The sequence below is a fragment of the Peromyscus eremicus genome, chromosome 9, assembly GCF_949786415.1.
Source record: "Peromyscus eremicus chromosome 9, PerEre_H2_v1, whole genome shotgun sequence".
Classification (NCBI taxonomy): domain Eukaryota; kingdom Metazoa; phylum Chordata; class Mammalia; order Rodentia; family Cricetidae; genus Peromyscus; species Peromyscus eremicus.
Window position 1 is genome coordinate 77,888,904 of NC_081425.1, and position 23,602 is coordinate 77,912,505.

The window sequence follows — 23,602 nt, forward strand, 5'->3', positions numbered from 1 at the left end:
GGAGAAGTGCCTACCTTGACGCCGCCATCTGACTTCTTGTTCAATAGGCTTTTGGCAGCTGTGAAAACAAAGAGGCAAGTCATGTCTGGGCATCACATCCTCTCTTCAACCTGGCCGCCAGATCTTCGAGAAACTGCTGAGCTAACAAGGGGCCAGGAGCCCCCACAGCTCCTGAAAAAAGGCATTCCAGTAGCTCCTTTGCAGGAAGGGCCTCTCGAGGGTTTCAGAGCCATGGCACTCTAGGACTTCTTTGCCATGGATGAGGGCTCAGTGGAAGCAGACACCCTGTGCTTAGGAAGAGAAACCACATTCGGTACTAGAGTTTCCTGGGGCACTGGGAGTCCTGTCCTCGACAGCGTCTACCCAGGCCTGGAAACAGAGTGCCAACGTGAAACAGTTGAGGGCTCCATTTCTAGACACCATGGAAGTCCTCTCGATGGAAGGATGCAAGACATCTCCGGAGTTTTCTCAAGAAAATAATGCCACAGTTCACGAAGGAGACCAGACATGAGGACAGACAGTCACAGACACAGAAACCAGGACCACCTACAGGAGGGTTTTGCCAAGGGGCTGAAGCCTTCACTGGGCAGGACCTCACCAGGTAACTGGGTTCTAGCCATCACCCTTTCCCATTCTCTGGATCCATGAGCACAAGAACTGGCTAGAACTATGGGCTGCCAAACAGATTCCAGCCAGCCATAGGGTTATGTTCAAGGCTAATGACCCTCACCAGGCAGATGGTGACCAGAAGGCCACACGTCATAGGAAGGCAGCAGACAACAGGGCGGGAGAGCTCTGGGAGGCACAGGGATATAGAATCAGCCCAACTCTCCGATTCATCTGGACTGCTCTGGATTTCTATCTTGGCTCTAACCACTTGCTCACTGTGTTTTGTGACTGACCCACGAGTGGGTCATTTAACCACTTTGAGTCTCCAACGCTTTATTTACAAAATAAATGGGATGAAACAGCCCCTAGGTCACAGGGCAGTGGTGGGGATACAACAGAACCATGCCAAAAAATAGCAGAGTGCCTGGCATGTAAGAACCATCGATCATGACCATCACTGTGACTATTGCCGCTGTCCTCTGTTCTTCAGGTGGCCATTCCTACGGAGCTATGCTCCATCTTTCTCCAGTGAGAGAAAGAACATAGCTTCAACACAACATTCTGCTTCTCCAAACACTGGCCTTTATCCCAACTCCCGTCATGCTGTATTTGGGCAGGTGGATGGCTGTTTAATGTGTTTAGAGCAGTAAGCCTGACCACCTATTGTCACATACTGGTTCTCAACTCAGTATGCCTGCTGGAATCCCATGGACACTTTAAAAAACACTTATACTTATCCCATCCACTAAGAATTCTGTTTTGTCTGGTGTGGAACCTTGGCATCAGGATTTTGTTTTATGAACTCCCAGGTGGCTGGTGGTCCTGTATAGTCAGTTGAGAACCTACAACATACATGTTCCTAAGTATCTCTGTGTTACTTGCTATTACCATTACAGAGATGAGGGAATTGGGGGCTGGAGAGCTGACATGATTTGCTCACTATATGACGGGGCTAAGAGTCAAGTCAAGGGATGGCTGACCCGAGGAGTCTGTACTCCACAGCCTTTTAGACCAGGAAGTCTGGAAACTCCAGGCTTCACAATTTTGAGGTTTTTCTCTTAAGGGGTCTTAAATTGTGCTGCAAGAGCCTAGTCTTAGCACTAGACAGCTCCAGGCCATGCCCAGGGTTACTTGCTGGTCAAGCCCTTTGGCCATCTGGAGGAAAGGCTCCTACTGCCCAACTCCAAGTCCCCAGGCTATGGCCTCCTGAGAGTTGGCAAGCGCCCAGCATGCACGGCTGGTTAGGGGCCTTCATAACATCAATGTGCTTGCAGATGCCAAGTTAGGTGGTCCGTATGGCATGCCCATCTCAGCCCGCAAGCATGGGACTCGCCTCCCTGGTGAGTGGGCCTGGCATGCTGGCCCTACTGTTGGGGTGGCAGGGAGCCAAGGCAGGCGGTCAGGGAGGACTCATGCCACGTACCTTGCCCGGCCAGGCCGGCGGCGCTCGCGGCAGGCGAGGCGGGGGCGGAGCTCTGCCTGCCAACTGAGGGGATACAGTCTCTCAGTGCACAGAGCTGCCGCAAAGCCACGGGGGCCAGTCAGCAGCGAGCATGCCCCAGCATGAGGCGTAGAAATCGCTGGCTGCCCACGCACAGCAAGGCCCGGGTGGCATGGCCAAGCCAGCCGAGCTGGGGTAGAGGAGGCACCAGGGGGCAGACTGAGGAGGCAGGAGCAGCCAGCCCTACGGCAGTCTGGGGGCCTGTGAGGCTTGGACAGGCTGAATACCATGCCTCTACTTCATGGCAATGGCTCCACTGCTTGTCCCACGGTCACTTCAAGTTAAGAGTCCAAGGGTAAAAGCCTGACCTGGTGGGAGGCAGGTACCTTTTCTGAGGAAACCAAGCTCTGGTTTAAACGAGCCTGTTACTAGAGTGCCTGGAGCACAGAGCATGTCCCTCACCACACTCCAAGTAACAGAGAGGGACTGGGGCATGGAAGGCTCCCACACGGCCCTTGGGCAGCTACCTTCATGGATAAGCCCCAGCATCTCCCTCAGACACAGATCTTCCTCCCTGTAAGGAGTCAGCAAGGAGAGGTAGCTTTTCTCAGTCTGCATTTCACTGTGCGCTGAGGATGAAGATGCCCAAGGAAGGAGCCCCAGAAACAAACCAAGGCCGTCCAAGTTAGACGTCAACATCTGTCCGACTACTATTGTACCCCATGGATCAGCTGGGCAAAGAGTCTAGCTTGTGCCTAAAGAAATGGGTGACTATCCTTCCTTACACCCGTGGAAGTCTCTTTCTGCAGACGCATCTGTGGCTCTGTCCTCGTCTGTCCCGAATTCGGGGCAGAGGAAGCCACCATGGAATGCCTGCGGCATCGTTTTGTTTTTGCAGTCCCTTCTGAGCGAGGATAAAGTGATCTCAAAGACCAGAGGGCTCTTGAAGGATGAGTCAATGCTCTTTCCCAACAGAACCTGACTGCCTGAAACCAGGACACTATTTCGTGAAATGGAGGGGGCGGCTGCCATGCAGCCCAAGACCACAGGCCAGGGCACTTGCTTCTGACTGGCCTGAGTACACAAGAGGCAGCAGTCTGTCTTCACCTTCCTTTGACTCAGAGGAGAGAGGAAATATCAGCACTCTATGGGCGGCACAGCAATGCCCTTGAGTGTCCTCTACGAAGGCTCTTAAATCAAGACACTAAAGCTGAAAGTACTTACAGGATAAGGAGCACTGTGGGGGGGCTACAACTCTATCTCTGTGGGAGGCAACAAGCCACACGCTCCTGTTCCCTTCCCGGAGGAGACCGTGACCTTCTAGTGTGCACTCAACATAGGAATACACCTCCAAACCAGGGTCATCGGGTCCTGACAGCCTGGAACCCTGTGGTCCACGGGCAAGCGTTTATGGAACCCTAGCCCTCCTGCCTGAAGCCTCCTCCAAGCCAAAGCTCTCCAGGGACCCAGATCAGGTTTAGTGGGACCTGAACTCAAAGACACAGGCCCTGCCCAGAATGGCCACCTACTGTAACTGGTGGGTGGCGGGCACCCCCTCACAAGCCCCTCTCCATGGCGGTGCAGGAGGTAAGCAAGGGAAGGAGTCTTGTTAGAAGGATGAGAAAGGGGGTCTTGAACCAAAACAGCAAGGCTGGGGGTTAGAGGAAGGGAAAAACCAAGGGCAAAAGCAAGCTGGGGAGAGACCTCTCTGTCTTCAGTTAAGTCTTGACATTAATCTTTTCCTCACAGAAAAGCCACTGTGCTCCCCACTGAGGGCAAACGATGAAGGTGAGGGTGAGAATGGGGTGGAGGGGACTGGAATGTCTTGCATCTTAAAAAGAAATGTCAAGTGTGATTTACATATGACTGACCAACTCTCCCAACTCCTCATGCAAATTAAGTGAGTCCCTTGGCCTCCCCAACACTGGTCTCTCTTCACTTTCATAGGTGGTGTCAAAAGGCTATTGTAAGCCTCAGTCAATGTGAGAGGTTTAAACATCTGGAGTAATTTTCTATTAGGCACGATGAAGTAAGAGATGCCCTTAGGTGGGTGCAACTGAGAAGATACACTGTATCTCATCTTTCTCTTTCCTCCAAGTGCATTCTCCAACACCCAAGACTGGCTAAAACCTCAAAGCACTGTAGAGTCTTCGGAGAACTACAAACACATGGGAAGCTGGCAGGCTACTCTGGACCGAAGAAACAGATTTCATAAACTGGTGCCTCAGAAAAGCCCTTCCCTCCACATTGGAAGAAAGTGGGTAAAAGAATCCAGCAGCCGCCGCCCTCAAAACAGGATCCTTGTTCATCCTGCGCAGGGTGCTGCCGGACACCTGTGCTGCCTGGACTGGCCAAATTCCATCCTTGTCCCACTCACCTCGGCGGAATTACAGGGCACAACTGGGAACACATACCTGAAAAGTTCCTGGAGACGAGCATGGTTGTGAGGATGGCACCCTGGGGAAAGAAGAGAATCCTCTAAGTCCGAAGGGACTTCAGAAGCGGGGGGCCTGGCCCCAGGCAAAGGCAACTCTCGCTCAAAGCCCAAGAACATGCGTTCTCTGGTGCCCCCAACATGAACAACCTTCACAGCTCAGCTCCAATGGGGGGAGGGGGAGGCTTCACTCTGAGACCAGGCAGGAGGGACACTGTCAAAAGGCCCAATTTTGAGAGGCCAGGGATCCAGAAGCAAGGCTCACCTTCAGTTTTCTCCGGGCGTTGAATTTGCGCAAGCATTCCACGGTCTCTTGGCGATGCATCATGGATGCTACTGTCGATCGTTGCTGGAAGCCAAACAGACAGGCCCGTGAGATCCCCATCACAGACCCTCTGCCGCTCACCTCAGTCCCCCATCACCTCAGCACTGATGGCTGTACCAGGATATGGTCACACACTCTGCTACCACAGTGCTTATCAAATGAGGTCACAGATGAGAAGAAGCCTTTAGAACAGAAATGCTACCCACAACTCAAGGTCATGTTAAGGACAAGAAAACCACCAAAAATTGATGCTGGATGAGGACACCAACCAAGCTTTTCAAAGGCAACTGGCATGACGGGGTCCTGGTTCAGTGGCTTCCTCATCAACTCTTTACTGAGTATCCGCTACAGTCCAGACTCTGCACAGGGAGAGTCGGGCCCCTGCTCTACAGGGTGCCTTTCGAGAATCCCTTACACATCCCACAAGTTCTTGAAAGAAACCGTGTTCTGAAAGCTAAGAATTACCTTGAAGCAGAAATTCTTTATTTTTCTGAGACAGGGTCTTGATGTTGTACCCCTAGGCTGGCCTTGAATTCAAGATCCTTTGCCCTTGCCTCTCAAGCACTGGCATTATAGGTGAGCACCATAATGCTCGGTTCTTTTTTCATCATTTTGGAAGAGTTTTTTTTCCTTCAATGTATTTGCTGTTAACATACTTGTCTCCTTAAACTGAGCCCACCAGACATAGTCTGCATTTCTTTGATGCCTCAGGGTCATAATGTAAGCATCGTTTATTATGTAATACTATGATATATAGTAATGTCCCTGGGGGCTAGAGAGAACTACAGGATTGTAAGTGGTGGGTCCCACAAAAATGACTTCCAACATACAGTGCTTCTGTGATTCTTGAGTGCCTCAAATGAGCTGGTCCTCACTCTTTACGATTGTGATCACAGTCAGCCAGGTTGAAAATAAATGGCAGGGTCTCTGGCCTAAAGTGTCCACCACCCACAGTCCCTGCCTTTGCCGCTGATCTGCTTCCCTTCCTGGATCCCAAAGCAGTTCTCTTCACCTTCTCTACCTTTTCCCCATTCCTTTTTATAAGATTCTCCAAGAGAAATAAGAGACGACTTGTGCACACCCTGCATCTGCTAAGTCTCCATTCCCAAACTGATTTTCCCCTCTCCCAGTTGTGTCCGTCCTTATGCTGGACCGCTGACCCGGCGGGCCCAAGAATCCCTTTCCCCCTTTGCTCTCCAAACCTGTCCTTCTTCAGTCAGTATTAGATTCTTTTCTAATTCATTATATTCAAGCTTCCATTAAAAACAAAAACAAAAACAAAAAACACTGGAATTGGAGGACATTATATTATGGGAAACACACACACGCGCGCGTTACTTATTATGTGCGCTCTCTCTCTCTCTCTCTCTCTCTCTCTCTCTCTCTCTCTCTCTCTCTCTCTCTCATAGATGGAAGTTTAAAAAAAAAAAACAAATTAGGGGCAGGAGGATGGCTCATCAGTTAAGAGCACCTGCAGTTCTTGCAAAGGACCCAGCACCCACATGGTAGTTCACAACCATCATGAGCACTAGTATGCACATAGTGCACACACATACATGCAGGCAAAATAAACATGTACAAATTAATAAATCTTTTTTTTTTTTTTTTTTTTTTTTTTTTTTTTTAGTAAACCCGAGCAAGGAGGTGGTGGCTCACGCCTTTAATCTCAGTACTCGGGAGGCAGAGGCAGGCGGACCTCTGTGAGTTCGAGGCCAGCCTGGTCTATAGAGTGAGATCCAGGACAGGCTCCAAAGCTACACAGAGAAACCCTGTCTTGAAAAAACAAACAAACAAACAAACAAACAAAAAAACAAAAACATAAATTTGAAAGTAAAGACAAGTAAAAATAGTGATTCTTAGGGGCTGGGAAGAAAAAGAGTAGATTGTGTGTGTGTAACAGTGCATCATATAGTGAATAGTCCATGTGTACTTATCACGATTAACAATGCACATTTATATGACAAAGGAAAACACAAACGAACAAAACTTCCTGACCCATCTTCTTCCACTAAGGAATACTGGTTATTTGCTTCTTCACTACCTGGCTTCCCAGATGTCTCAGCCTCACTTATCTGGAGACAAACAGGTATCTCCCTATTGTTTTCCACTATCTCTATGAAATTACAAAACCATGGTCTCTGATTGGCCAGAGCTGGGGACTCTTTCCTGTCTTTCTCAGGGCCTTCCAGCATCTGGCTGCTGCTGCTCTAAGCCCCACCTGTTTCTTAGTTTCTGTATCTTCTCTGATTGGAGACGGTCTTATTCTCAATCTCCTTGAATGACTCATGTAGCACTCCCTGTCCTTGAACACTGGCAGTTAGTGGCCGTCTCTTCTCTGACTGAAGCAACAGAGCTCAATACAAGAACAATTTCATGTTTCCAAAACCTCAACATCCCCTACACACAAACAGCAGGCCACGTTTCCAACTTCTCACTTCCACTCTCTCCAGCCCCCTCTCTTCCACATTCCACGCTCTCTTTCGGTGCGGTGATGGAACCCAGGTTTTCATGTACGCCAAGAAAGCATTCTACCACTAAACCACACCCTAGACCACACAGCCATAATTCTTATTGCCCACCAGGTGCCTCGGCTGGTGACTCTTTAACACCACTCTTACTGCCTACAAAATTAAATCATCTTTTCTCAGAATCTAGTTCCTCTGGGTCCATGAACTGCACAACCACCGCTCACTGACCAGTTAAACCCAGCACTGCCCATCACTTGCCCTCTCCTTCACTCAAGCCCAGATGCTAAATCCTTTACATTCTCTTGCATTGATGGCACCCACCCCTCCTCCATCTCTACCCTCGGCTAAGACCTCACCTGGCCTTGCTCAGACAGTTGTGACAGCGTCTTGTCTCTGCCTCCAGCCTCTTGCTCATCAGTCCCATTTACTACACAGCTTCCAAAGCAACATTAAATGCAAGTACCATACTCTCTTTAAAACTCTATGCTTCAGCCAGGCGGTGGTGGCGCACGCCTTTAATCCCAGTACTCATGAGGCAGAGGCAGGTGGATCTCTGTGAGTTCGAGGCCAGCCTGGTCTACACAGCGAGATCCAGGACAGGCTCCAAAATTACACAGAGAAACCCTGTTTTGAAAAACCAAAAACCAAAACAAAACAAAACAAAAAAAAAAGAAAGAAAAAAAAAAAAAACAGTGTATCAACCTACACTGACAGCCTAGAAAGAAAGAAAGAAAGAAAGAAAGAAAGAAAGGAAGGAAGAAAGAAAGAACGGATGAACTAAACAGTGTATCAGCCTACACTGACAGCCTAGTAAGAGTTCCTAGGAACTCGGCTCAAGAGCTTCACAACTAAGCTTCAATAGTTCAAAAGCCTCTTCTGTTTATTCACTGTGTCCTGGTCAGAGCTGAGGCCCAAGTACATCCTCAGTCTGGGACTTCTTCACATTGGGCACCAACTGTTTTATATCAACCACTTGCTCTAATTCAAGAACAGAACCAAATTACAGCCTCACAAGTAAAGACCTATCTTTTTGCCTCCCAAGTCCCCCGATGACATTTACTGACCTTGGACTGCACTCATCTCCCTGCCCTTCTGAACCCTTGTGCAAGGAGGGTAAAGGGGTACATAAGGGCCGCCACCTCCACTCCCCAAGACTGGGGCAAAGACACTTACACAGACCCACGGGTGCTTGAGAGCCTGGTCAGCGGTGATGCGCTTTGCTGGGTTTATGGTCAGCATCTGGTTGATCAAGTTCTTAGCTTCAGGAGTCACCGTGTCCCACTCTGGTGACGGGAACTAAGGAGCAGGAGCAGGGGAAAGGAGACAGGAAATCTGTGAGCCTTCTACCCTGAAACACAGGCAGTCTTCATCCCAACTTCTATCATCGGGACACTCTGCGGTACTCAAGAGTTGGAGAAGTCCCGGGACTAGCCCAGGATCTGTGTCAACTTATAGACTTGGAAAGGAAGACAGACCAATAATGGTTAGAATGCCAACGGATCAGATCGGTGAAGGAAGGGAGGGGAGTCCGACACTTTCTGCTTCAACTTTAGCTTTCTACTACGGAGAAAACAGGCTTTGCAATGTGCCCGAGGTACCAAAGTGGTAGAGGAAGGCTCTGGAACTCTCCCTGTGTGAACTAACACACCATGCAGCTTCTCTGTTCTTTGCAAAAACAGACCAAAGGGGCGTCAATGGGTTCTTTGATTTTATAATTAACAAGGAGGATTTTTCTTTTAATCTATTCTCTGTACATAAGGTGGCAAGAATTGAGTCCTGTATGCCCATCCTTGGGTCCTCAAAGTCGTCCCCTGACACCCTGATATCAAATGACAATAACACCATTCCCTTGGACAGACCCTTAGAGGCAGGGAATCTGTCCTTCCGGGAGTGCCTGCTCAGCTCTCAGAAAACCCATCCTTACATCGTAGGCTCCAGCTTTGATCTGCTGATACAGCTTGTGCTGATCCTCATCCCAGAAGGGAGGGTAGCCCACCAGGAGGATATACAGGATGACCCCTGCGAGACAGAACACACAGGTCACTGGGGTCAGTCACTTACCCCTGAGGAACCAAGAAAGGCCATGCAGGGCTCAGAACCACCCAGAAAGGTAAGGTCAGGCCAGTTAGAGGTGGATGCCAGCCAATAACACTGTGCCACTAGTGCCTCCCGCTGCGCCTCACTCCTCACGTCACCAAGCCCTGTCAGAGACCTCTCTGAGGTGCAAGCTATCCTCTAGGTCGGGGGCAAATCCTTCTCCAAGAAGGGTGCAACATAACCCCGGAATTCACTTGGGGGGGGGGAGGGCATGATGGGAACAGCCCTCCCCAGGGAACGAGATCAGACACCATGACTTCACACACAGCAGGCACTTGTGGAACCCAGAAGGAATGGTAATGCCTCTTTTTGTCATCACAGGAAGGAAGCCAGGGGCCCATAACACCAAAAAGCTGAGTGTGTGCAATGGGCTTACCGCAGGCCCAGATATCCACAGGTTTTCCATAGGGATCTTTCCTCAAGACCTCAGGGGACAAGTAACCTGGGGTGCCAGCAAAACCTGCAGCAGAAGAGAAGGCAGAGCCACACTGAGCCTACTTCCTCTCTCAGTCAGCCCGCACCTGTAATTTCAGCCCTTCTAATGCCTGTTGCTCTTACTCTATCCGCTCTCAGCACTCAGGCTGCAAACGATGACAGACTGGACTTCTTGGAGTGCCCGGAATCTAAATCAGGGGTCTGTACTTGCGCCCACCAGGAACTCCTGCACCTCCCCAGAGGCAGCGAGAACGCACTGCTGACAGCAGCCAGAGTCGCTGCTGCACTGACTCACGAGGGCCAGGAGGGACGTGGTGCCCTCCCACCCTCCTCCACTGTCTGAAAAGGCCAGGCCCATTAAAGGCCTGACTTCTAGCTCTGAAAGAGGAAGGCAGATCAGGAAAAGGAGGAAGGGCGGAGGCTGAATTCCCGGAAGACGGGGTCACCCTTACCAAACCAAGCCTGCTGCTCCCCCTGCACTTCGATGGCGAGGCCAAAATCGGCTAGCTTGACCGCGGCACCCTTGCATTTACTCGCCAGCAGCAAGTTCTCAGGCTGCAGAAGGAACAAGGAGAACCTCGTGAGGCGCCCTCCCTGGAGCCCAGAGGGCGCCTACTCTGGGCTCACACAGTACCACTAGCTAGCACCAGGTGGCGCCAACAAGTCACAAGCAGGAAGCAAAGGAAGTCAGCCTGGTTGTTAAGTACCTTCAGGTCCCTGTGGACAATGTCATGCTGGTGGATGTGATTAACGCTCTCCAGAATCTGATGTATACAGTGGCTGAAAAAGCAGCACAAGAAATATCAGTGCAGAGCTAAACCACCTCATCAAAGACCACCTGTGGGGATCACGCGCTGAACACTAAGCTAGACCCCTGCGCCTTGAATACTGTCCACCTGTTTTTACTTAGTTTCTAATCGAAAAGTCGCTGTCTACTTCTGAAGGACAATGTGATATTCTGACACAATGTACACCACCATATATATCACCTCAGATATTTATTCTTTCTAGTGAGAACATTTAAAATCCTTTTTTATACATTTTAAAACACTGCCAGGAATAGGTGGTGCGCGTGCCTTTAACGTCAGCACTCAGGAGTCTCTGAGTTCGAGGCCAGCCAGGGCTACACAGAGAAACCCTGTCTCAAAAAACCAAAGCAACCAAATGACTAACTCCAGTCACCTACTGTACAGTCAGATGTGGGAACCCATTCTCCTACCTGGCCAGCAACTCTCCTCGCCCACCCCAGCTCCTGCTAGCCACCCTTCTCCTTTACCTCTCTGAGATCATCATTTTTAGATTCCACATATAAGAAAGATCACACAGCATTCGTCTTCCTATGCCTGGCTTGTCTCAGCCCAACATCTTCCAGGTTCCCTACCTTGCCATAAATGACAGAATCTCCTGGCCTTCTAAAGGCTCAATAGTGTACACTACCCGTTTTTAATCCATTCATCTGCTGATGGACATTTAGGTTGTTTCCATATCTTGGCTATTGTGAATATTGCTGCGATGGACGTGGGCGTACAGACATTTATTTCTTTAACATACTGATTTTAATTCTGTTGGGTATTTACCCAGTAGTGGGATTGCTGGATCATATGGTAGCTCTATTTTTAGTTTTTCTGAGAAACATCCATACTGTTTTCCAAAAATGGCTATACTAATTTACAATACCAACAGTGTCTAAAGCTTCCTTTTTCTCTTTCTTCCTTTCCTTTTCCTATTTTGAGGGAGAGTCTTCCTACTATGTAGTATAAGCTGACCTGCGACCTGCCATGTGACCCAGACTGGCCTTGAATCCATGATCCTTCCACCTCAGCCTCATGACTGCTGGCAATATGGAAGCATGCCACCATGTAAGAGTTCTCTTTTCTCCTCATCAACACTTACTTCACAGGAAGGGAAACTGAGGCCCAGGTAAGGTTATGTGAGTTTTCCAGAGACTGGAATTGAGGCCTACCATGGCTTATTTTGACTGCAAAGGTCCAAAACAACTAATTTGTTCTCTGGACATTGAAAGATACTAAATATTCCTACGAAAGGTGAGACCATCCAACCCCCTTCCTTCTCTTTCCTAAGTAAACTTTTTCCTTAGGGAAGAACTTTATGCTGCCTTGGGAAGAGTACAAGGATGGGTGCATGGTGCATGCCTTCACCTATCCAAACCTTTACTGAGTGACTCTTAAGGTGTTTTCTTGTACTACCAAGATATTAACTGTCCTAAAGTTTCTCATCTAGCAGGGAGATAAGACAAGCACATAGATTCCTTTCAGAAATAATGTATTTAGGAGGGCTCTAAATAGGGTCTGCAAAGCATTTCTGACGATTCTGCACAGGAAAAGACAATCTGGCTCCAATCACATTCAGCTGCTGTTTCTTAGAGCCGACGGTCCACCTTGCGAACTCCCCTGCCAGCCTTGTAGTCAAATCCCTGGCAGCAGGTGTGAGTCCTCTAGAGCAGTAGTTCCCAAGTGGGGGTGAGCGTGCCCTCCAAGGGACATTTGGCAACTTCTGGAAATAATTCTGGCTGGCACAACTTGGAAAGGGGGTTATCGACTGCTCAGATGCTTCTAAGTTCTGTTCAGGCACAGGAGAGACTGTCACTACAAAACAACTATCTGTGCTAAAGGTCAGTACCACTGAGGCTGAAGAAGGCTGGAGTGTGTGCAGTCACCAGCCTCCGCCAGGTGTGCAGGGCCGACCTGCAGAACATGCAGACACGCTGGCCTGAGGGGCCTGCACTTAGGATCTGCTTCTCTGAAATCTGGTACTGAGACGCCTAAGAGAGCCAAAGGGCCAAGGGATGCTGTCAGACCCAGACACTGAGGCTCAGGGCCTCCACAGCATAGAGCCCAACAGCGTGCCAAAGGAACCTTAAGACTGAGCTGCAGAGGCGAGTCTCCACAGAAATGTATAATTAGAACAGAGCCCGGCTAGCAGGGAGAGCCTTCTGGCCAAAAATGGCAAAAGTGTGAAGTGTCCCGGCAGAGCCAGGCCAAGCCCACTGGTACAGCGGCCCCCACCCCCAGCTCCCTGAGCTATCACAGCCTCCTCCCACCCACAGCCTGGTCCTCCCCTGCTGGCACTGGAATTCATCTCTCCACTTGAGAATTTTTCCCCAGGCTGAGGCATCTGAAGTTGATCAGCAAACATCGGCTGTTCAGGGTTGAGAAATTCGTGAGGAAGCGGCACTCCCCCACTCTCTAGAGGCAGTCTGGGCCACCACATAAGCAGATAAGCTGTAGGCAGGATAACAAAAATCAGGCTGTAAAGGGGAAGAGCTAAGGTGGACAAGGGAGCCCAAACGGCTCCGGACCGTGCTGTGTCACACGCGAGAGTCACCGGCTTTGACGGAAAGTTGGGGGCTGAGCCCTGGGACCCACGCTGGTCATGGTGGTGAAGTGACCAGGTGACATAGGCTGAAAGCTCCCAGGGAAGCTTTCCGGTTTCATACCCTTCAGGACAAATATGCTTTCTCTACCTCCAATCCCCAGTTCCCTATGTCAAGACCTTGTACACACAAGAAAGAAGAGGTGCAGAGTGGACCAGGGGGCTTGCTTGTGAGTGCATAATAACGCAAAAAAAAAAAAAAAAAAAAAAAAAAAAAAAAAAAAAAAAAGGTATTTCCGGGGTAACAGGATCAAGGAGACCAGGAAGAGGCTTCGAAAGAAACTAATCTGGGGGTGCTGAATTTTAACCTCTAATACTATGCACAGAATGCAGCCCTACCACAATTTTACAAACCCTAGTCCAGACAAGAGTCCAAAGACTGTCCAAATAAAACACAATGCTACCCACCCCTTTCCTCCGCCCCCCGCTAAAAAAGCAGCCAGGACTTATTTCAGTCCTGAACCCCAAGGGTTCCAGTCAAAGCCCCCAACCTCTCTCACCTGGCATCGGCCTCACTGTAGTACTCTCTGGCCACGATGTCTTCAAACAACTCCCCTCCGGTAACACTGTAATCGACAGGAGAAAGGGTCAGAGGCGGCAGGGTTCACTGGGCAACTCTGGCATCCGACAGGCAACAGAGTCATACAAAAAAACAAAACAAAGCAAAACAAAAAACCGCTTTTAGAGCCACCCCAACTCCCTGCGCACTTGGGGAGCCCAGAACACGTCCAGTCACTCTCCCCTCCTTCTCGACAGCTCTGTTTCCATAACCTAACAGAATCCCTACCGCTCAGAAAGTGATATAGGGATCTAAGAAAAATATTCTAACTCCCACAAGAGTCACCGCTTTACACAAGACCAATATGAACATGACCACACGGCAGTGCAGGGGCAGACGTACTGCTGAAGTCGAAGGATATCGAGACCACAGACACAGAAACTCAACCGCTGACAACATGGGACAGGGCTTTCCAGGAGGTAAAGAGCCATGCTCACGACTACAGAGCAGCCAGAGTGAAAGAGAGACCAATGGAACACAGCTCACCAGTCATGGAAACTACCTCCAACTTCCCAGAATTTTTAAGGACTGCCAAGAGTCATTATTTTATTTCTCCAATAAGGAAAACACACCAAGAAACAAGAAAGAAGCTATGCACAGAAAGGAAGGAGAGAACAAGGCCATCCTGGGGCTCACGCTCTAGGAGACAGTGAGCGAACAAGGAGAACTCCGAGGCGGGAGCGGCTTTGGGCAAGCACACTCATCCCCCCGACAAACTTCATGAGTCCTTTTCCTCAAGCAATGGAGAGGAACCCTCAGCAGAGGCCAAAGACCCAGTTTAGCCTTTCCCAAGCTCCAGCCAGCTGGAGAGAAAGGTCCCCATACCCTCAGAAAGTGGCACTTACAGGTCAAACACGAGGTAGTGAAACCCTTCTTCAGAAATACTGTCATGGAGACGCACTGTAAGAGAGGAGATGGGAACAGAGATTAGCAGAAAGGAACTCAGAAATCCTATTCTCTGTAGCAACCCCACCCAGCCCCATCTTGTCAGCCACACAGGGCTTGCTTTTGAAGATGCTGTAGAGAAAAAGTGGCAGTGTGCTTACTACCCCCAGGCCAGGAGTACACAGCCACAGCGAGAGAGACAGACAGACAGAGACAGAAGCTTCATGGCTCAATCAGTCAGAGGGAGAAAGGCCAGACCCTCCCTAGAGGGGCTAGGGTCAGAAAGTGGACCTAAGACACGGCACAGGAATAGACATCGACAAGACAGAAAGGCCCAGGAGCTCTTCCAGAGGGACACACAGAAGCAGGAGGATGAAAGGGTTTTGGAAAAGGGAGAACCCATCAGAAAGGCATGTGGAACAGGACACACACACACACCACACACACACACACACTCCAACGAACACAATGACTGTTTTGAGATGGAGTCTGTATATATAGCCTCAGACTCAATATGCAGTTAAGGATGACCTCCAACTCCTGATCCTTCTGCCTCTACCTCTCAAATGCTAGAATTAAAGATATATGCCACCATACCTAATTCATGTGGTGCTGGGGGATTCGGGACTTTAATCATGTTGGGCAAACACTCTACCTACTAAGCCATGTCTTCTGTTCCTCTCTCCCTCCTTTATTTTTGAGACAGAGCCTCACTATATAGCCCTGACTGGCCTAGAACTCATGATGTTAGACTAGACTGGCCTCAAACTAACTGAGATCTGCCTACCTTCTCAGTTTTGGAATTAAGGGGGTGATAAGCTGCTACGCTCAGCCCTTATTTATTTTTGAGACAGGGTCTTGCTATGTAGCCTAGTTGGCCTGAAACTTGTGGCAGTCCTACCCTGTTGTCCGAAATACTAGGACGACAGGCATGTACCAACATGCCCACTCACAAATAACTATTTATTGAATGTATACTATGTGCCAGCCTTGGGGTAGAGTTATGTCATATACTACTACAGGCTTCTTTTGAGCAATACAGTATGCCAGATCCTAGGCTAGGTGATGGCATTTAGGAGGGACAGAGTGTTCAAGGAGTTTATTACACTACCCTGAGATGACTGCTACTTCCATTTAGAGAAAACCACAGGGGCTCAGACTTCAGATTTCTCGGCAAAGGTTAAATAATTACTAACTGGGTCTCGGACTCCAAAAGCTAGTCCCCTCAACTATAGCCTCTAAGAAACGGGGGCCAGCCCACACACCAGGCAGCAGAGCCAAGGAGAGAGTGCTCACAATGTCCTACAACAGTACCATAGATGGGTCCGAGAGAGGGAGAGAGGGAGGGAGGGAGGGAGGGAGAGAGGGAGAGAGAGAGAGAGAGAGAGAGAGGGGGGGGGGGGGGAGAGGGAGAGGGGGGAGGGGGGAGGGGGAGGGGGGAGGGGGGCAGCAGGTAGCGCGGGCAGTTCACCAAGTGCAAAGAATGGCTGGCGAGCACAATTCCTTCTCGATGCCTGCCTCCAAAGCTCTTGGGCAGAAGACCAACCTGATGTCTCCTGAGGTTCCTCTCTAGCTTCCGCCTACGCAGCCACCCCTGGGTTAGATGCCAACCCCTGAGCATCACTCTAATGCAAACAGAACTTGCTCTGGCTGCCTGCGTGGATGTTCTTGTCCCTCCCTCACCCAGACTCTTCCTATAGGGAGCCTTTGATGTCAAAGGGCTCCCGTCATGTCTTTGACCTCTGCTCCAAGCCTTAGCAGTCACAGGAATACCTTCCAGAGCATTTCAGGAATGACACCAGAGCAACAGTTTGGAAAGTGCTGGGCAGAAAACAATCATGGTGTCGCTTCCTTGGCAGGTCCACGCTGCTGCCCGCTCCAGTGCCAAAGCATCTATCTCCTAAAGGCTGCACTTCCTATGTCCCTGTGACTGAAGAAGCAAAATCAGCCAGAAAGCAAAACCCAGGTACCACAAGGTACTGATCAACCACTGCTCCCTTTCTCCTCACTTGGGGACTCAGAGGCCTGCCAGATGACAGGGGAGGGCTTTTAGGGTGGAAGGAACCACAGTTAGGTCCCCTGCTGCCCTCTCACTCACCTAACCCAGGCCCAGGCAAGCTACCCAACCCCACTCCACCCCCCACCCCCCATTTCACTTCTCTGGTCTCAGCCAGTGCCTCATCCTGAGTCCTGCTGTGGCTGCTCCCTTGCTTCCAAAAGGACTTTCCATTTAATTAAAAATTTGCTATTAAAAAGCATTAAAGTGTGTAATACAAATAATCCCCTGGAAATCAGCTGTCCCAGAAGCCAAAGATCAGCTTCATTAGGGAGCTGACAGACAGCATGGAGACGCTGAGCTACCAGGACAGTACGTAGGATGCTAACAACCACTCCCAAGGGAGCCCAGGTGTCCCGGCCTGCTGGGCTTGGCCTTGAGCCCTGAGGTTGAACTCACCTGGACAACCTCCTCCCAACACTGCACCGCCCAGCCCCGCAGCACTGCAGGCCTGAGAACCGGGCCAAAGGCGCAGACACCAGGCCTTTGCCCTTCTCCAGGAAGGCCACACACAGCGTGCAGGTGGGTGGGGATTAGCAGAGGAGCAGAAAACTAATCCTTCCTGGCCACCCAGCCCCAAAGGTTCTGCTGTAAGCGCTAAACAAGACACCCAGCATGCCAAGACAAGGGGGCTCTGAATGAGACTTCTATCTTTTTTCTTTTTAATTGATAAAGAAAATTAACAGGAAACCAAGGACAAGGAAGAGAAAAGTAACTGTGCCATGTTAAGCACAGTTGATTCTTGATGATTAAAATTAAAATGACTAAAATTTAATTAAGCTATTCCTATGTGCCAATCACTGGGCTACTTTTTTTGAGACAGTGTCTATGTAACCAAGGCAAGTCTTGAGCTCACTATGTAGCTGAGAGATAACCTTGAACTTCTGATCTTTCTCCCCCTCCTGAGTGCTGGGACTAGAGGCATGCACCTGGTTTATGCGGTGCAGGGGACTGAACCCAGGGTCTTGTACATGCCTAGCAAGCACTGTACCATCTGAGCTGCATTCCCGGCCCACGTGAAGTATTTTATGACAGTATTTATCTTACTGCATTCTCACTGTAACCCTGTCAGACGACTCCTTATGACATCCCTACCTGAAGGGAGAAGAAACGGGCTCCAAAAGAAAACAGTTCAAAGTCACACTACACAGCAGAACTCGAAGTAACTGACTTGGCAAACTAACATCACAGAATGACAATGAATCATTGTGTCCATCCTCTTAGGTAAGTAAAGGAGCTCCACTCTGTCCCTGCCAGCTCTGGCCATTCCAATTGGTTTAACGTATTCATTAGGAGGCTACCATGAAGCAGACAGTGTTGCACTATGGCTGTGAAGAGAAGGAGCCAGGGCCTGCCATTACAGAGAAGAGAACAGGCTTTAACTAGCAGTTACACAAATACGTAACTAGTCACATAAATGAGACTAAGGACACATGGAACAAAGCCAGCTGATGTGCAGGCCATTTCACAGTCATCACAAGACACACAGACCAAGACTCCAGTCAGGACGACCTGGGAGAAGAAACAATCATGACTACACTTCAGCAATAAACCCAATTACTAATAACTAAAATCAGTGGGAAAAGGGACAGATCTCATAAGTTTTACTCAGCATTTTACACTCTCATGGACCAAGAAATCTACAACCCAAATTCTCTGAGTGGCTATTTCCAATTCTTCAAAAACAGCCAACAACAGCCCTATTCCCACTGTGTTATTAAGAACATTTGAAAAGCATACCTCATTTTCTTTTTAAATTTATGTGTGTGCATGCATGCATGGGCAGGATGTGAATACAGGTGTCCTCAAGAAACTTGAGGCATTGGATCCCCTGGAGATGGAGTGTATAGGCAGTTGTGAGCCTATATGCCAGAGAAGAAACACCAAAGTTTTCTCAAAACAATAACAACAAAACACTGAAAAAGTATCTTAGTTAAAAATATCTACAACTGGGCTGGGCAGTGGTGGCGTGCACACCTTTAGTCCCAGCACTCGGGAGGCAGAGGCAGGAGGATGGATCTTGGTGAAGCCAGCCTAGTCTACAAAGTGAGTTCCAGGACAGCCAGAGCTGAAACACAGAGAAATCCTGTCTTGAAAAACAAAACAAAACAAACAAACAAAAACAAACCAACCAACAAACAAAAAATGTCTCTAACTGGGGCTAGAAAGATGGCTCAGGAGTTAAGAGTGCATACTTCTCTTGCAGAGGACCTGGGTTTGGCTCTCACATCCACACTGGGCAGCTCACAACTGCCTATACACTCCATCTCCAGGGGATCCAATGCCTCAAGTTTCTTGAGGACACCTGTATTCACATCCTGCCCATGCATGCATGCACACACATAAATTTAAAAAGAAAATGAGGTATGCTTTTCAAATGTTCTTAGTAACACAGTGGGAATAGGGCTGTTACTACAGGGATCTCAGACAGAACTACGTCTGTGCCCCAAAGGCCAGCTGTGACAGGTCTGGCCCTCCCAACATGGGGGAAGATTTAGGACAAGGTCAGTCACAACTCAAGTTTCTTTTTTTCTTTGCAATTGCTCTTGCTACATTTACTATCAGCTGAATGGGTCCTGGGCCCAAGGTTTACTGCAGCCAGGCTTGAATAATTTAACAGCTGAGCTGGGGCAGGGGTGGGGGAGCGGGGATTCAGAATCTCTACTTGCATGTCTGTGCTCTCCCTCTGCCAACTCCATGAATGGATGCAAAGGACAAAGCAGGCAGGCACATATGGGTTAAATAATTTGTTAGGGTCATAGCTTCTAAATAGGAACTCAGGAATCCAAACCCAGTAAACCTGACAAAGTCAGGGATGGACTACAGACCAAAGCATGAACATCACCTGGAGACCTTGAAGCTAGGAGAAATCTCAGCTCCTCCCCCTAGACCTACTGAATCAGGACCTGAATTTTGACACGATCCCTGGCTGACGCATAAGCACATAAAAGTTTGAGAAGTGCTGCTTTAAACCACAAACGCTGGGCTGTGATCGAAACTGCTGGAGCAGCTCAGCACGAGAGAAGACAGCGTCTATTCATTAGAGGGATTCAGAGCAGGGAGCAAGCAGATCAGAGGTAGCACGCACTCCATTCAGACTTCAGACTATCAGCACTAGCCAGCTTCTCTGCTTAACTCCCCACAGCTAGCCACTCTCCCAGCACGCTGAGTTCAGCAGTGTAGCTTACACCCAACAGGCATTGTGTTCGCTTGTTTTTAATTAACTCTATTTTTTTTTATAACAGTGTTGAGTTCACAGCAAAACTGAACAGAAGGTTCATATACCCCCGACTCCCATGCACAGATTGTCCACACTGAACATCCCACACCAGGATTTGTTATCGCTGATGGACCTACAATGACACATCGTTACCCAAAACCCACAGATTACATTAGGGTTCACTCTTCTGATAGTCTTAACTCAGCACAGAATATGTACTAGGGGAAAAACTGGGATTGCCTGGCTCTTTGCACCAAATACTCATGAATTTCAGTGCTACCAAGTCTGACAACAGCCAGCGCTTGAAGATCTGATCTCTGCTCTCAGCTTTTCCAATTGTGCGAGGTTATCGGGTAGTCAGCTTCTTGTCACCCTTTGGGATGGAGTTTAAAAGGCCAGAACCAAAAGGGCCACAGCTTTAAAGGACACAGCAGTAGAGAGAGGAACAGTGAATTAAGGGCACAATCTGTCTCCTCTCTAGCCACAAGCCAGGTTTGGATCCATGGCAACCCTTGCCTCCTGGACCCAGAACTCAGCCACATCTCCAGGAGTCCTGGTTCCCACCAAAAGCCAGAGAGTCCAGCCAGACAATGCTCTCAGAACACAGTCCTTCCTGGCTTGCCCTTCTCTCTGCCTACCCTTAACCCTGGAATTGGTCCTCAGACCAATACATCCCTCAGGGCACACAAAGAGCCATAAAAAATGAAGGCAGTTTTTGGCAATCTGATATCAAAGTGACTATACCATGCTTGCTTTTCCTGAGTTTTACAGCTTACCAATAGTGAAGACACATGGAAATGTAGGGTCCATCCCTCTGCCTTTATTCTAAGCAAAGTGTAGAAAAGGAGAGGGGTACCAAACCACAGGAAGTCTAGGAGGTCACAGACTATATATACTTATTTCTATAAATAATAAAAGAAAGGCTGGACATTTTAGGTTAGGCCCCTACTTTTGCCCCTTCTTGCTGATTTCTCAACTGTTATTATACCCTCACCTTTTCATGGTCAACCCCATCATGTCACAGATGAAGCAAAAGTCAGCCTCCTCTACCCGATTCATCATTGCTATCTAAGCTGATCATAAGAAACACAAAGGAAAGTCACTGCCTGAGCTAGTAGGTAGCTTTGTTTGGCCTTGAGACAGGATCCTATTACTTATATAGCTCCACAGGCCTAGAACTCAAAATGTTTCCCCCAACCCCCCACCCCCACCCCCCGGCAATGGATCTATGCCACCCTGGCCTCAAATTGATAGAGATCTGCTTGCCTCTGCCTCCTAAGAACTGGGATTAAAGGTGTGTGCTACCTCTCTCAATGGTGGGGCAGGAGATAGTAGCTTCAGAGCCAAGTCTTTTGGTTCAAAAGGCAGAGAAATGCAATTTTTTTTTTCAAAATGTGAAATCTCATTTTTATTTTACTTTATTTTTTGGTTTTTCAAGACAGGGTTCATGTCACTCTGGCTGTCCTGGAACTCACTCTGTAGACCAGGCTGGCCTCTAACTCACAGAGAGATCCGCCTGCCTCTGCCCCTCAAGTGCTGGGATTAAAGGTGTGCACCACCACGGCCCGGTGAAATCTCATTTTTAAATACTAGCCAGCAATACGAAAACTTTTATATCACTGAACTAGCCAAACAAAACAGCCTCTTCTTGTGACTACTGTTCTAGGTGTTTCTCTGATGCCCTCTGCTATCCGCGGCGACATACTGGTATCCACTGTATTTTCTGGGTAAAAGCCTAACCTTGGAGGCTACTCAGGAACTACAGCAGCTCTAAGGCCAAGACTCCTGGCTAAGGGGCGCTGGTGGTATGGCACACTGTACCCGGTGGAGCAGAGCACTGGTCATGCCAATCAGCTTCTGGTGTAATCCAAGTTGCTGATTGTGATCTATAAAGCCCTGCATGTTTCGAGTTCCGGTTACCTCAGCGCTGCGCCTCTCCCAGCGGGCTGGAGCTTGACTTCAGCTCCTCCACATAAAAGCTCACTCGGATCCCTGAGATCTGGCAAGCCAGAGACTGGCTAGCTCGGGAGGCAGCATGAAGCCTCTTCAGCAAGTCACCTCTCAGGCCTAGCCTCCGAGAGCTAAGAAGGCAGTGTCCCGGGGCACTGTGGGAGCCTTGATATTTAGGCCATGCCTGAGGAGAACACGTGTTATCTTTTGTGATGACTCAGGGATTTCAGGAAAACCTAGGAGATGCTCCCTGCCTCAAGTCAACGCTGCAGCCAACCCAGTTTCTGCCCCTGTGTAAGGAGCTGCAGATCAGGGCCAACGCTTTTGGCAAGGACTATTTCAGCTGAACAATGTAAAACTGAGCCAGAGTGGGCTATGGCAGGCGAGCCTCCTCAGGCTTTAGAACAACCAACAATGTCCTCTTGTACCCCAGGCAGGGTGGGAGCGGGGAGAGATCCTCTCAAGTTTTTCTCCTTCCTCATCTCTTACCGTTCCTTCTCCAGAGAGGCCAGGCAGGCAGACAGGCAGTTTGCTCTCCTGGCTCTGGGGAACAAACAGGAGTACCATGGAAACCCCTAGAGTGTGCGGGACACCGCAACAGAGACAAAACTCTTTGAGGCTCAGGGACAAAATCCTGAGCCTTTCATGACGGCCACGGACGGCCTCTGGAGAGGGACTCTGGCAGAGTGGTGAGCCCGGAACCTCACACACTGAGAACTCTGGATGGCAGCCCAAAGGCAGAAGGAGAAAAGAGTCTCAAACATATTCAAAAGGCTCACATCCCAGCCCTGAGACGGTACCACAGCCAAGGAGACACTCAGGTCTCCAAACAAGAGAGCCCTAAAATGCTGACACACAGAATCCCTCCATCCTCCTCCTCAGGCAAGAAGACACCAGGTGAAGGTCCATGCCCAGAGGTGACTCCACACACACACACACACACACACACACACATTCACACACACACACACACACACACACACACACACACACACACACAGCCAACCTCTGTTCTCCCTGCCTTCTACGAAACACTCCAAGACTGCTGGACACTCACCAATGTTTGGATGTTTCAGAAGTCGGCATATCCGGGCTTCCCGCTCTAGTTTCTGATGATCTGAAAGGAGGAGAAAGAAAACAAAAGTCATTAGCCGTCCGTCCTAGGTCTAGTTACCTGGCTATTCATATTCCTTTAATTCTTAGGCACCAACCAGGCATTTTTGGCAATTTGCTAAGTTAACATACCAAGTCATAGCAAATCTGGAGACAGTTTAGTGATGACCTCTTCCTGATGAGGAAACGGGAGTGGAGAGGTTAAACACCTTAAACCAGTGAGCAGCACACCAGAATTTAAATCTAGGTCTTTAGCTAAACCTTGGTCTCCATTCTCTACAACAGATATTCATTGAGCTAGGGTGTTAAGAATTTGGGGTGTGGGGGTGTGTGAATGTCTCAGCACTCGGGAGACAGAGGCAGGGCGATGTCTGAGTTCAAGGCCAGCCTGGTCTATATAGTGAGTTCTTGTTCCGAGTAACAACAGATTTCCTTCATCTGGGGGGAGGTTTGGGTATTTCAAGACCCTCAGCTGATGTGCCTGAAATTCCACATAGTACCGAACACTACATAAAAGCCCAGCAAAGGCAGGTATGGTGGCCCATGTCTAATCCTGTGCTCAGGAAGTAGAGGCAAGAAGGGTACCAGTTCAAGGCCAGCCTAGGCTACATACTGAG

General features: G+C 49.1%; 1 protein-coding gene across 18 annotated transcripts in view; it reads right to left on the reverse strand.

Moving 5' to 3' along the window:
• Nucleotides 1-23,602, reverse strand: part of Camk2g (calcium/calmodulin dependent protein kinase II gamma) — a 59,546-nt gene that overhangs the window by 21,427 nt on the left and 14,517 nt on the right. For 9 of the 18 annotated variants that reach the window (XM_059273823.1, XM_059273820.1, XM_059273825.1 and 6 more), the window contains exons 3-14: nucleotides 22,930-22,989; nucleotides 14,607-14,661; nucleotides 13,703-13,768; nucleotides 10,517-10,589; nucleotides 10,262-10,364; nucleotides 9,751-9,834; nucleotides 9,202-9,296; nucleotides 8,451-8,573; nucleotides 4,750-4,833; nucleotides 4,465-4,507; nucleotides 2,033-2,095; nucleotides 15-58 (exon numbers count right to left, since the gene is read on the reverse strand). In XM_059273823.1, the coding sequence (XP_059129806.1) occupies nucleotides 15-58; nucleotides 2,033-2,095; nucleotides 4,465-4,507; nucleotides 4,750-4,833; nucleotides 8,451-8,573; nucleotides 9,202-9,296; nucleotides 9,751-9,834; nucleotides 10,262-10,364; nucleotides 10,517-10,589; nucleotides 13,703-13,768; nucleotides 14,607-14,661; nucleotides 22,930-22,989 (893 nt within the window). The remainder of the gene's footprint in view (nucleotides 1-14; nucleotides 59-2,032; nucleotides 2,096-4,464; nucleotides 4,508-4,749; nucleotides 4,834-8,450; nucleotides 8,574-9,201; nucleotides 9,297-9,750; nucleotides 9,835-10,261; nucleotides 10,365-10,516; nucleotides 10,590-13,702; nucleotides 13,769-14,606; nucleotides 14,662-22,929; nucleotides 22,990-23,602) is intronic. The other 9 variants (XM_059273827.1, XM_059273822.1, XM_059273829.1 and 6 more) reach the window with 1 other exon arrangement.